Source organism: Miniopterus schreibersii (genome assembly GCF_964146895.1).
Source record: "Miniopterus schreibersii genome assembly, chromosome: 15".
Lineage (NCBI taxonomy): Eukaryota > Metazoa > Chordata > Mammalia > Chiroptera > Miniopteridae > Miniopterus > Miniopterus schreibersii.
Genome location: NC_138115.1, coordinates 10197937 through 10211560, shown reverse-complemented (window position 1 = coordinate 10211560; position 13624 = coordinate 10197937). Strand labels below are relative to the sequence as shown.

At 44.0% G+C, this 13624-nt stretch overlaps 1 protein-coding gene across 4 annotated transcripts in view; it reads left to right on the top strand.

Moving 5' to 3' along the window:
- PTPRG (protein tyrosine phosphatase receptor type G) overlaps nucleotides 1-13624 on the top strand; it is a 640558-nt gene that overhangs the window by 372768 nt on the left and 254166 nt on the right. For all 4 annotated transcript variants that reach the window (XM_081160462.1, XM_081160461.1, XM_081160464.1 and 1 more), the window contains exon 4: nucleotides 11111-11259. In XM_081160462.1, the coding sequence (XP_081016588.1) occupies nucleotides 11111-11259 (149 nt within the window). The remainder of the gene's footprint in view (nucleotides 1-11110; nucleotides 11260-13624) is intronic.

Sequence of the window (13624 nt, the reverse complement as noted above, 5' to 3'; positions counted from 1 at the left end):
TATTTGTGGGTTTATTTGTGGGGTCTAGATTCTGTGCTGTTGGTTTTTGCGTCTGTTTCTGTGCGAGCACCGTACTGTTTGATTACTGCAGCTAGTTTACCTCCAGCTCTGTTCTTTTTTTGTCAGGACTGTTTTGGCTGCTTGGGATCATCTGTGGTTCCATAGGCATTTTAGGATTGATTTTACTACTTCTCGAATAATGCCATTAGGATTTTGATACGGGTTGCATTGAATCTGTATATCCCTTTGACTAGTATTTCACTAGCCGCATTTCGAGGGCTTGGTAGCCACACGGGTGGCAGCCACCATCTCAGACAGGACAGACAGAGGGCCTTCTGTTATTGCAGGAGTCTCTGCGGGACTGTGCTGTGCAGATGCACAAGTTAAAAGTAAAGTTCTTACCTTCCTCGAGATTTTGCTTTGTTAGTAATTCTTACTACGTTAGAATGCAGACGGACATGCCCTCATTTCTCTGGTCTTAGCCCTCAGACCAGCAGTTTGATTGTCCGCTTTTACCCTCCTCTGTGAATTGGGCTTTGGGATACGTGACTGTGAAACGTTATGTTTTCACCGTTGCTAATGCAAAGAGCTGCCTCCCTCTTAGTCACTATTGTGCAACTATTATAGGCTGAAGCAGCAGAGAGTGCTTTGCTGTGCCCCACTGTCTGGGCTGAAAATGGACATTGGGATGTTATGAGACATCTCTGCCTAGTGCCACCGGGCTTCTGTTGATACTTAAGATATATTTCATATCTTAATTCTGAGCTCTTATAACCCTAACTCATTAAATCAAACATTCTCTCTCCCTCTCTCCCTCCCTCCCTCCCTCCCTCCCTCCCTCCCCCCCCCCCCCCTCTCTCTCTCTGATTCCTTTGTTCTTACCCCTTTAGGAGCCCTGGCTGCCTGGAGCCCTCATGCTGGGCTAAAGTGACTTCACCATCAGCCCTTTGGTCCCATTCATGTTGTGGGCCACAAGAGTTGCCTTTTCTTTTAACCTAACTGGCTGCACGTGCAGCTTTTGGGATCCATTTTCTTTCTACAAAGCAGCATTTGTCTGGGATTTTTCATGGCTGATTGCTTTGGGTTGGCCTGATTTGTTCATAGAATTGCTTCTTCCCCTCACTCAGCACAGTGATTCGTGGCTGTGGGCGCTTTTTCATAACGTCCCCATAAGCAAGCCTCATTCGTGCTCCTCTCGCAGCCTACCCTGTCCTGTCCTTGATTCACCCATTTGAATAGCTTTAAGCACCAACATGTGTACTTGTATGTTATTTGTGCACAACTCTTCAGAGCCACCCCCTCCACTCTCCCAATGGAGATTCGTGCTTACTGTCACCATTCAGAATTTCTCTACCAGGAGTCCTGCTTTGTGTTCCAGATAGGAGTGTCCTTTGGAGACCTGCGATGGGAGTATGACCCCCTAGACTACCTGAATGTGGTGGATGTGTAATCAGATCTTGGAACCGAGTATTACCTGAGGGCCAAATCTTGGAAGCCTGCCAAGGGCAATTCACTGGGCTCTCTGATGGGGTTTTCTTCTTGACTTGCAATGCTTGACAGCCTTCTGCAAAGATAACACACTCCAGTGACAGCTTTCTGCTTGGTATCCCCCAATGACAGGTTTTAGAGGAGTAGAGGGTTCATTCAATGCAAGTTGATTCATGACCTTGCTCTTCCAGGAGCTGATTATCAAACTGTCGCTCTGCTGACATCCCGGCGTGAGCCACAACGTGTTGCATATCTGCGAGTGCCTGCGCTTGATCTGATTTTAGACATAACAGTCCAAATACAAACACAGTCTCATAAACTTCAGAAGAAGCACGGCTCTGAGAAGGAGAAAAATCCTTGTTACTTCCCAAACAGTACTTACTACTATGAAATTCATGACATCGTACTAGACAGGCCAATATCTCATAAATGATCTAAGGTGATTCTACAGGACTCGTTTTTTAAAGGTGGCAACCATTTATAGGCAGTCTTAAATGAGGACATGGAATTGTTTTCCTAGAAAGATTTCAGTAGATGGTGGTTTAGAAACTTGGGTGCAGAAATCAACCTGTGTTGCTCTTTGTATTTATTTGATAAGCACAAACCTTAGAAACTTCTCTCATTTTGTAATCTTTAAAGTCCCTGGTGAGTTCATAAATTTTCCAGTATTTTAGAGAAACAAAGATTTAGTCGCTTTGCCTGTTGTGTATGGATCATATAAGTTTAAACAGTACATGTGCAGAGCAAGGTGCAGTGTGTCCAAATTAAAGGTGGGGGTTGCTGGTATCCACAGTGGATAGATAGCGGTTGATAGGCAGCCTGGAGAATATCACTTAAAAACACACAGTCCTATTATTGTAGTATAGTTTTGTAAGATGGTACCATTGGAGAAACTAGGTAAAGGGGACTTAGAGCTCCTGTATTATTTCTTACAACTGCTTGTGAGTCTACAATTATCAGAAAAATTGAAACCTTAATGAACAAAACATCATGTCATAAGCCACATGGCCTGTCTTTGTTACTGGCATTCCTTTGATGTCTAAGTTGCTTGTTTAGATGAAGAAAAAACTTTAATCATTGATTTTTTCAAGCAACACATTTTTCTTTTCAAAGTCTTTTCCTGAAACTTGTACTTTTAGAAAATAAATTCAGGAAGTAGTATTTGTTTTTTTTCCTGATGGAAATTTATAGGCCACTTATCTGTAAAATAGACTGTCTTTTGGATATTAAAATATGAATGTAGAAAGTTAATATTTAAAGTGGCTCAGTTCATGCAGACAGTAACTTTCCCATAAAACAGCTTTAGTGCTTATATCTGTCTTCACCCCCGGAGAGCGCTATATATCCAATCCAGCTTAATCAATAGAGCAGGTTGGTTGTACGTAGCCCACTTCTCAAAAGTTGTCTAAAATATCTTTACAAGACAGATAGCATCTCTCTATTTCTTCCTGAGGAGCCATAACTGTCTATTGTGCCAGTTCTCATTCGATTTCATCTAAAGTTATTTCCCTTCCATTTTTGTGGAATGAAAAGATAATACATTCATCAACAACAATTCAAGATAATCTTGCTGTTTCTAGCATTACCTTATAGCAAAGTGAGCATAATTTAAGGCTCAGGTGGTGCTTCTGGTGTATGTTATAAGCCATGGTCTCCTATGACTTTTAACCATTTGAGGGCTTTGGGTTTTTGTTTCATTTTACTACTTTTTCTTTCATCCCACATCAAGAGCAAGTAGTAAATGCATTTGTCATAATGCATGTTACTTCCACTTTTGCACTTTATATTTGTTTAATATGTATATATATATATAAATTAAAGGTGGGGGTTGCTAATATCCACAACACACACACACACACACACAGAGCCTGCATTCTCTCCTGTTGGACAAATACCATTACCACAGTGTCTGGCTTAGATGGATTCAAGAAATAGTTGTTTAAATTAATAAAAGTAGATCGATGGTGGGGAAACTAGGCGTGGATCAGTAGGTCAGGAATCATGTCCTAGTGTGTTGTGAGCCCATAAAAATTTAGATAAGGTTTAGGGGGCTGTCACATTCACTTTATTTTACCTGGCTTTGAAACAAAATCCTCACCTGAAGATGGGTTTCTCATTGATTCTAGAGAGAGAGGAATGGAGAGGGAAAGGGGCTAAGAGAGAGAGATCGAGAGATCAAAGTGAGAGAGAAACATCGATTGGTTGACTTCTGTAGGTGCCCCAACCCGAGATAGAACCTGCAACCTGGGCCTGTGCCCTGTCCCGGAATCTAACCAGTGATCCCTCGGTGCACAGGACAAGGCTCCAGCCAACTGAGCCACACTGGCCAGGGCTGGCCCTTGGAACTTTTATAGTGCAGCAGCCCCCTAAGAACCCACAGACTTAAACTAAGAAAAGAAAGTCATTGCTGGCTGGTATAAAGAGAGTTATAAAATCTTAACCTCAGTTTCCACGTGCTGCTTGCCTAGTTGGGCATGTGGCCCCTGCTCGTGGAAAAGGAGCATTTGGCCCTGCGCCTCTGCCCGCCCACGCCGGGCAAGGCTCCCCCGGGGCCAAGCAGGTGTCTGACATTAAAAGAAACTGCGAGTCCTGGTTCTGTGGGTCCCTGCAGCTCCCAGCTCCCAGCTCCAGCTGACAGTTGTCTCTGAGCTGCCCTGAAGATCAATGTTCTGTCCCAGGGTTGGCGGGAAACTGCCCCAGGTCTGAGTTTCAGCCCCTGAGGCCATTGCGAGCACCTTACGGGGCAGTCAGTGGCCGTCTCCATGATGTTTGATTTCTCAGGCATTGAATGCTAGCCCAAGGGTAGCACATGGAAAAGCCTTTAGCAATCTTGATATTGGTAAGGAGAGGAGTCCAGGACAGCGATTTTCAACTGGTGGTGCCCCAAGAATTTATAAAACATGCAATTACTGACTATTTAGTGAGGGGCACAGACTTGTTTTCCCTTAGGTTGCCAAATAAAAAAAATGACAACAGCCTACACAATAATAGCCATTCAATGTGAGTGAGTCAAAATTGTACCTTGCCCGGCTGGGCGTGGCTCAGCGGTTGAGCGTCGACCTAGGATCCAGGCGATCGAGGTTCGATTCCCGGTCAGGGCACATGCCCGGGCTGCGGGCTTGATCCCCAGTCGGGGGCGTGCAGGAGGCAGCCGATCAGTGACTCTCATCATTGATGTTTCTCTCTCTCTCCCCACCCTCTCCTTTCTTCTCTCTGAAATCAATAAAGACATATTTATAAAAAAAAATTGTACCTTTTTTTTTTTTTTTTTGTCAGATGGGCAAAAAATAGACTATATTTTGTGGTGTGCCACAGAATTTTAGTAATTAGTTTATATGTATGTCCTGAGAGGAAAAAGGTTGAACGTTGCTGCTTAGGAAATCTTTGGGTGTGTGTGTTTGTCTTTCCATTGGGCTGTCTCTGTTTTTATTCTTTGATGGTCTAAATGTGTGTTTCTCCTTGTATCTCTCCACGAGCATCCACTTTCTTGCTGTTTCCCTCTCTCAACCATCCTCTAATGTCTCATCTTGAATTTCCCTCCCCTGTGGCATGTCTCTGTCTATCTTCTGTTAATCGGTTTTCACTCTCTGTTCCCCTCTTTGGTCTCCCCCCCTCCCCCCATTCCAGTCGTCCTTCCTTTCAGCTGGCCACAGATGAGAACCAAAGTTTTAAAAGTGTTTTCATTTCTTGTACCTATGGACTAGAGATTTTGATGTTGATGATGAAAACCTGAGTATGTTCTCATTTCAGTGAAACCTCTCTATCCGTGATATATTGATGGCGAGGGCCCGGGCAAGTGAAATACACAGTGAGCCCCCAAGTGTATGTTCTCCGAGTGTCCAAATGTGCTTGATGCCAAGCCATCAACTTATTTTTATTCAGTCGTCCCCCTAGCCCACACCTCGATTCTGAGTGATCCTTCACAGGTGTAAATGTGGGCACTGATGTTGGACTTGACCCGGGTCCTCATTTCTGGATCACGGTTTTTTTTAGCTCTGAGTTTTGTGTCTGTCACTTAATGAAATGGCCATTTCGCTCACAAAGGGGCTGCCAAGCTTTTCGAGTAAAAGTACACAATCGGTCAAGTAGACAGATGTTTGGAAACATCTGTGTGTTCAGCACCATTTACATTAGGCATTCCCACCTCTAACTTTATAATACGCGGAAGCAGCTCAAGGTTTCCCAAAAGAAACATTTAAATTTAATTTTGAAAGATCTGCTCTTCTTTGGGAGCATGCTAAGTGTCCTTGGGTCTTCATTTTTTAAATTTCCCTGTTTTATTATTATTTTTAAATATACCTTTATTGATTCAGAGAGAGGAAGGAGAGGGAGAGAGAGAGAAACACCAATGATGAGAGAGTCATGGAGATCGAGCCCGCAACCCGGGCATGTGCCCTGACCGGGAATCGAACCTCGATCTCCTGGATCCTGGGTCGACCCTTAACCGCTGAGCCAAGCCCGGCTGGGCGTAAGTTTCCGTTTTAAATGCCCCAATTCTTAGGTCTCTTCGTCTTATTACTGTTTAGTCCTGCCTGAACCCTGGAATCTCAGTCGGAGCTACTTCCCTGGGTCTCATGTTGGCAAGACACACTCCGAGCTCTGTTTCATGTTCGCTGAGGTCATTTCCTTTCTCCCATCCCCACAGTCCCAGGTCCTGGTTCACATGACAGAAACTAGTTTCTGGGCAGAGGGAAGTCTGATTTACCAGTTACATAATGGGAGGACAAGTGCTTTATCACCCAGAGAGACTTATGTAAGCTTTGAATTTGAGGGTCATTCTTAAAGCCCATCTTTGTTTTGGGGGGCACAGAGCCCTCTGCTAGATTGTCATCTGTCATATCTTGTATGATTAAAGGGTCAGCTAGTCCACTTTGTCCAGCTTGTTCAGATTAGCAGCGAGGTCACCGAGACCCAGGATAATCCCCTGGCTTGACCTCTCTTAGAATCTGAGCTCGTTCCAGCTCGGCATGCCGTTTCTCTTTACCAGGTGACTGCGGTAACCTCCTCACCAGGGCTGCTTTCCTCCCAGGCCTTCTCTGCCAGGTGCGAGAATGCGCTTCTCATTTTTAATCTAGTCACACACCTCTGCCCCGCTTTTGTTTTTAGTTTTGTTCCCTCTCTTCCTATCATATCAAGGTTTTCCTCCCAGCCATTTCTCTTGGGGATAAAGGTCGACTGCTCACTGTCCCTGCCTCATTCTCTAGTCTCTAGTTCACTCTGTGGGCACCGTTCACCCTGGCTTCCTTCTTACTTCCCCTACCACAGGGCCTTTGCATGAGCTTCCTACCCTCCTACCCCACTCCGCTGTGCCCCCTCTTGTCCGCACTCAGGAGATTCCCTCAGTCATCCTCCTGCCTGGGGTTGGAAGCTCACCTGTTCCACTTGTCCCACTTGCAGGTTTGCTTCTGTCGGTTGAGTTGCTGGGGCCTGTCCTTCCCGCCTGCTGACCATATACTGCATGAGGGCAGAAGCTGGGTCTGATTTCCTTACCTTTGGTTCCCTATAATTACTTGGTAAATATTTGAAAAGTAAATGTCAGTGCCTACCCAGAAGTTAGGAGAAGGCTGGAACTAGCACTCAGGTGTCTTGCCTTTCAGGCCACAGTGATTCCCTTTTCACTAGGGACACTGGTATTGCCGGTGGTCTGGGTCCCACCATTAAGATTCAATAATGGTTGTCTTTTCCCATCTTAGAAAATGTCAAAAATTGGTCGGAGGCCGTGGAGGTAGGATTTTCTGTCTCATGAATTTGTATTTAACTTTTGACACCTATTGCTGTTTACTCAGATTTTTTGTGGACGTTTGTTTAGCCCAGCATTACATAGACATGTTGAGTTAAATGTGTAAACAGTTGGTGGATGACCTGCAAAGAATGCCATGAATGCCGGGTCCTTGGTCATCCCTTTAAGCTCAGGAGACAACTCATTTCTTTTCCATGGTGTGACTCGACCTCCTCTAGCCCCTGCCCCGCCCCTGCCCCTGCGCACAGCAGTTTCACATGACGGGGCCCCGGGCACAGGGGACATGGGAAAGCTGCGGCTCCTCTTACTTTCTAAGCAACACAGCAAATGCATTGTTTATGCTATAAAGGCCTGTGAGAATTACTGTTCTGAACAGTCTTCCTATATCAACCCTTGTGATCTCATAACAAATTCCTGAGGTTACTATTGTATTATTTTTCCCCTTACAGAACTTTTTTCTCTTACAGAGCTAGACCTGAGGCACCAGGGACTGCAACACTTTCGCCACAACTGGACAGTGGTCAATCTAGATTCCAATTCAGGCTCACTGGCTCTAGAGTCTAGCACGTGCGCTCTCTTTACACACACACACACACACACACACACACACACGCTCAGAATTTTACATTCTGTATCAGGAGGGTGCAGAACCGGCTTCATGGGTGGCTACTGATATGGACTCTGGTCTCTTGGTTAAAGAGCCTTGAATCTGAGGCCCCAGCTCTTTCCACTCCCTCCATCATGTGCTTTGATTTCATCACAATCCCTGTCAGCAGTTTAACAGCTGGAGGGCCTAGTTCTAGAAAGTTCACTCCTGGCTACCTCTCCTTCCTCCCTCCTGTCCTGTTGTTCTTCAGTCTGGAGCTGTTCCTTGTCACCTTCCCAACTGTCACCTTATCCAAATTCAACTCTTAACTGCTACTGTTTTAAAATTTCAATGTTTCTTTCAATTGACTCACTTTATTTTAAATAAACCAATTGGTTTTAAGGGAAAAATTTTTATCAACACCATAATGGGAAAACCTGTGCTATATGACATGGATAGACTTATGTAAAAAGTAGGTCTGTAATCTATGAAATTAAACCGTATTTACCAAAGTTATTGAATTCTAGCAGAATGCTCTTGGGTGAAGGGTGGATGAATGAGTGTCAGGCTAATGAGAAGGGCATATTAGAACCAAATTTGGGTTTTATTTTCCTGGATGTGACTAGAGGATAGAAATAAGCAAGAAAAGGAAAATCATTTTTCTCTGCGTTTTTCTGATCTCAAAACATCTACTTAGCACTCAGGTCTCCTCCCATTGTTTGGGCCACACCCACCTTGCTTTGTCCCTGCCCAGTACATTTGTTATTTTATGGGAAAAGCAGTTTTGCTTTAACATTCAGTTCTCTCAGAATGAAGATTACACCTGTGTGGCCGCGCGTCTCTGCTGCGCTCCAGCTCTGTCCCTGTCTCTCGAAATGAGCTTGACGGGAACCGCCATCGGGTGTGTACATGCTGAGCTTCTGCCGCTGCGTTAATGCTTCCCGAGTGGGGTTTCCCTCGGGCGTGGTTTCCATCAGGTGTGATTTCCTACACATGTGATTGCCAGGTAGCTGCTGTTTGAGCAGCAGTGGAAGCTGAGGCACCGAGAAGTGGGGTAACTTGCCGGGGTCACACCAGCGTTACACGACAGGATTGGATTCCCGCCCAGGTTTGCCCATCTCATGAGCTCATGGTGGTAACACATCTGTGTTCTGAAGTCACTACCTTTGGTGCATTTTGTTTCAAAACGGTCGTGTCATCAGTGGTCATCAGAGAATTGTTCCATGATCGCTGGGAAAGTTCTGTTCCCAGTTTTATATGTGAACAAAAATATAAGCCTCTTTCGGGAGGGCAGTGCATGCGTGTAGCATGCTGTGTGCGCCAGTGAGAAATATTGTAAAGTGAAAAATGAGATTAATGTTTCAGATTGTACAGTTTCCTAATTATGCTTTTAATTATTCATATAAAACAAGTAAAATGACCCCTGACAGAGACATAAATGATTTAGGTAAAATCAAATATTAATAAGATGCTGCGATGTCCCTGGGTGTACTATAACAGATGCTCTCAAAATTCTTTGCCTTCGTCTTCTGGATGTAAAATATTGTCTCTAACGTTTATAACAGACTGAGAGTAATCAGTGGTACTTAAGACACTACTGGGCTTATTCCTATGTACTCAGGTTTGAAACTAAATGTATATAATTGGTTTATTATAATAGTTTATCTTCTAAAAGATTGTATTATATTTTAGAGATCACCGAATGACACCCCCCCCTTTTTTTTTTTTACATGTTTTCGTGGCTGAAATACATCTGAAAGGAGAACAGTATTCCATGACATGTGGAAATTATACCCAAATTTCAGTGTGGATAAATAAGGTTTTATTCAACATAGTCTGACCCATTCACTTCCGTAGTATGTTTGGCTATGTCTCTGCTACTAAGATGAGGTCGAGTAGTTGCAACATGGACCATAGAGCCCACAAAGCCTTAAATATTTACCCTCTCACCCTTTCCAGGAACAGCTTTGCACCCTTGGCCTAAAACACGCGTAGCACCTGGCCTGGCACACGGTGAAGGTGGGACAGTGCTGGCGTGCGTGTAATCAGTGTAAGGAACACTTGTTCTACCTCATTTTATTATTCAGTTTGCAGTCCCACTAATGGAGCATTCATTGTGTAGTTTTCAGAAGTTCGAGAGAAACTGCCTTTTGAATGCAGTGAAAAGGGATTTATATGAGCAGGATTCTTTCACCTGCTTTTAATGCTTCCTTTATGTGGAGAAGTGTTGAAAATAACTGCACTGTTTTAGAAATGGGCTATTGGTCCAGTTCCTGGCTTCCACGAAGACCGACTTCTCATGCAGGCTTTGTCTACGAAGCTTGAACTGCTACTTCTTGAGGAAGACGAAACAGTGAGGGTGTGAGAGCCTCCTTGGCTTCAGCAGGCTTGGCTTTAGCGCATAGACCATTAGGTATTGGTTGGCATCTTACATTTATTTAGCAGCGTTGGAGTGAATGAATCAGTTCACCTTAGAAATCAAGAAAGGGGGAGATGTATCACTTATAAAATAAAATCTGTATTTTATGCATTTGGATATTACATTCCTTTTGGAAAAAATGTTTTGTTAGTATAAGTCCACGTTATTTGGTCTCGATCTGCCTTTCCCATGTTTCAAGGAAGAGTTTTTTGGATGTGAGTTGATTGAGGCTCCCTGTGGACATGGACATTCATATGTGTTTTTCTGGATGGGCAAAGGGAATTTTCTTATCCTGGAAATTAATGGAAACAGGAAAGTTAATCTGCAGTGATTTGAGTGACTTAATTCGTAGTTTGCACTTTCCTGAGCACCTTTATCAAATGCAGTGAATACAGTCCCCAGTCCCAGCTACCTTTTCAGTGTGGTTGCCGCCATCATTGGAAGAACCTGCACATTTTATTTTCTGATTAAAGAAACGTGCCTCTTACCTCTGGCTTATATATATTTCCATCTCATTCCAGACCTTGAGTCTTGCGGTGGGTAGTCCCAGGAACCTCACTCTCCAGATAATGTGATCACCAGGCAGTGTTACGAGACCCAATTCGGAGCAACTGACTCTGTCATTGCCTCATTTTCTTCACCCATTAAATGGATAAATTCTGAGACCATCCCCTGGTTATTTTCACGATCTCGAGCCAGCTGGTGCTGAGAGCACTCTGCAGCTGGAACGGGCTAATTTATTTAGGCTGCTGGTTTTTGGCTTTTCAGCAGGCATGCGAGGAAGCGCAATGACCAACTTTATTGGACGCATCAGAAGAAACCTTTGGGGTTTGGTGTTGAAACTCACTTTGTTCCTCTCCCCTTGCGTTTTACACAGTTGCCATCCTTCTCAAAGACGACTATTTCGTCAGCGGCGCCGGCCTGCCGGGCAGATTCAAGGCCGAGAAGGTGGAGTTTCACTGGGGCCACAGCAACGGCTCGGCGGGCTCGGAGCACAGCGTCAACGGCAGGCGCTTCCCGGTGGAGGTGAGGAGCGCCGCTCGGGCGGGCGGGGCTGTGCTGCGGGCGGCACCTTAGTGAGATGCGGGGCCTTCCTCCGGCCCTTTGCAGATCAGACTCGCACCCACCCTGCCTTTGCCTCCGAACGCCTTCGTGTGAGCGCGATGGGGGGATCTCCAGCCTCGCTTTCTCACTCCGTTTAACCCGAGAAGCACGTAGACTTCGAGGGCGCCTGGACTGGGTCGGGTCGTGTTGGGTCGGGTCGGGTCGGGTCGGGTCGGGTCGGGTCGGGCCTGGGCAGTGATTTGCAAGCACACGTTTCATTTGACAGTTTCTTTTTCTTGTCTATTTCTGAAGCCCCGCTTTCTAAGGGTGAAATTTAGTAGGAAACTCAGCTGACTCTATTTTTGCCCCTTGGAATAGAGAAAAGTTGGTGGTTCTATGAGAAACCATCTCAGGAACTTTTTTTAGTAGGAAAGCTGTTTTAAGGTCTCTTTGCTCCTGTCAGCTGTTCAAAAAAAGAGGCTGTGGCCATTGGTGGCATGACTCCCTTTTAACTTTGCTGGGATCGATGGTGACATTTTGCCTCCCCGGGTCAGTCTTCTGAAAGATCCGTGCTGCTAGACAGACAAAACGTCTGGGCACAGTAGGCTCTGCCCATCCTTTTGGTGAAGGAGGGAGGGGAAAGAGCAAGTCTCCAAACTCCTTTATTACGTTGGGTGGGGACAGAATACCCGCCCATTGCTCACCTTAATTTTGCCCTTAGTAATGATCAGGATGTGATACTCTTGTGTTGGGACAAACATGTTTGTGGGTCGTTTGGTTCCCCATGTGGTGAGCTGTACCTGTTTGCGGAAAAACTGAACGGCTGTTCAAGCCTGTGGCTAGACCCAAGCGTGGAATAACGCTTAGTGCTTTGTAACTTCTGTTACATCGTGAGGTACTTTGATAATCTGATGACTGCTTGAGACCCCTCCCTCCATTGAGAAAATACATGTGTATACACACAGATTTGCACATAACTTACAGGATTTCATCACTCACCTTAGCTCCTCAAGCCCTTTAGGTAACCTTAACCTTGGGTGAAGATCCCTGCAGAATGAGAAAATCAATATTATTTGTTTATAGATACCTATATATATATATATATATATATATATATATATATATATATATATATATATATAAATATATATAGATTCTTTCCTTATCCATGATTCTTGGGGAAACAAGATATAACTACTCTGCGAAATGCTTCATATTTTTCCTAGTTTAGCTGAGAATTCTCACTGTCAAAGTTTTACTCTCCTGGGATTCATCTATCTGTGGGACTTCTTGTCCTACTAAAACAACATATAAGTCTCATGAGTTTCTACTTAATGGACTCTGCTCCCCCCCTTTAAATTCAGTGAGTCATTTCTTAGAAATCCTAGCTTTATTTCTGCTTGGAAAGCTTGATTCCTAGAAGCAAGCTTACATCATATTGTTTAAGTTTGGGTTTTCCCTTCTGCACTTGCTGACCGGTTCCCATGGGCAGTGTGAGTGGAAGGGATAGTTTGTACCCAACAGCTTTGCTCCAGAGCCTCCTTATCTTAGAATCAAGTTGCCATTTGTTCAGCTACTGTTGTTTCAGACAAAAGATTTGTGCTTAAAAGTTTGAAAACTTATTTTGGTGGCTGCCTTGGAAAAGAAGGACTCTGGAGCCAGGAACTGCCACTTTCACCTTTTTCCTAATCACATCCACTCAGGTCTCCTCCTTGTATTTGGTTCAGGAAAAATGCATATTCTTTTGGAAACATTACTTTAAATGAATATTTTGATTTTCTGTTACTCAAAGAGTGCCATGAAGTTCAGAAGCTAATGAACAATAGCAGCTACAACGCCCAGACTTACTGTTTGACCAACTCGTTTGAATTTATGTCTTTCAAGTAATGTCAGATGCTAAGGCTGCCTGTATTAATTGGGTTTCCCATCCAATACCATCTAGTTCATAGCTTGCTTTTCTTATGTGATAAACATGTTAAATTACTTAGTGGATATACTTAGAGGAACTTGAATTTCAGAGATCAAAGGTAAATGGGTCAAATTTAACTTTAAAATATGCACAGAAAAATTGCTCACTTTTGCCCAAGACACGTCTATAATATTTTATGTTATATTGCTGTACTTGAGCTCTTTATTAATACCAGCTTTTCCTGAGATTTTTGCCCTGTTTAACATCTCAGACTTGGTTTATTTCTTTCCATATAACTACAGTTTTTTTGAGGAAGTAAAATAAAAGTAAGAACATTTTAATGTATCAAGTAGTAAATTATCAGCGTTGGGGACATATTTATTTGCTTTGTATATGGTGTCAGAAAAGAGTCATTGTTGAAGGTTGCCCTGGGATTGG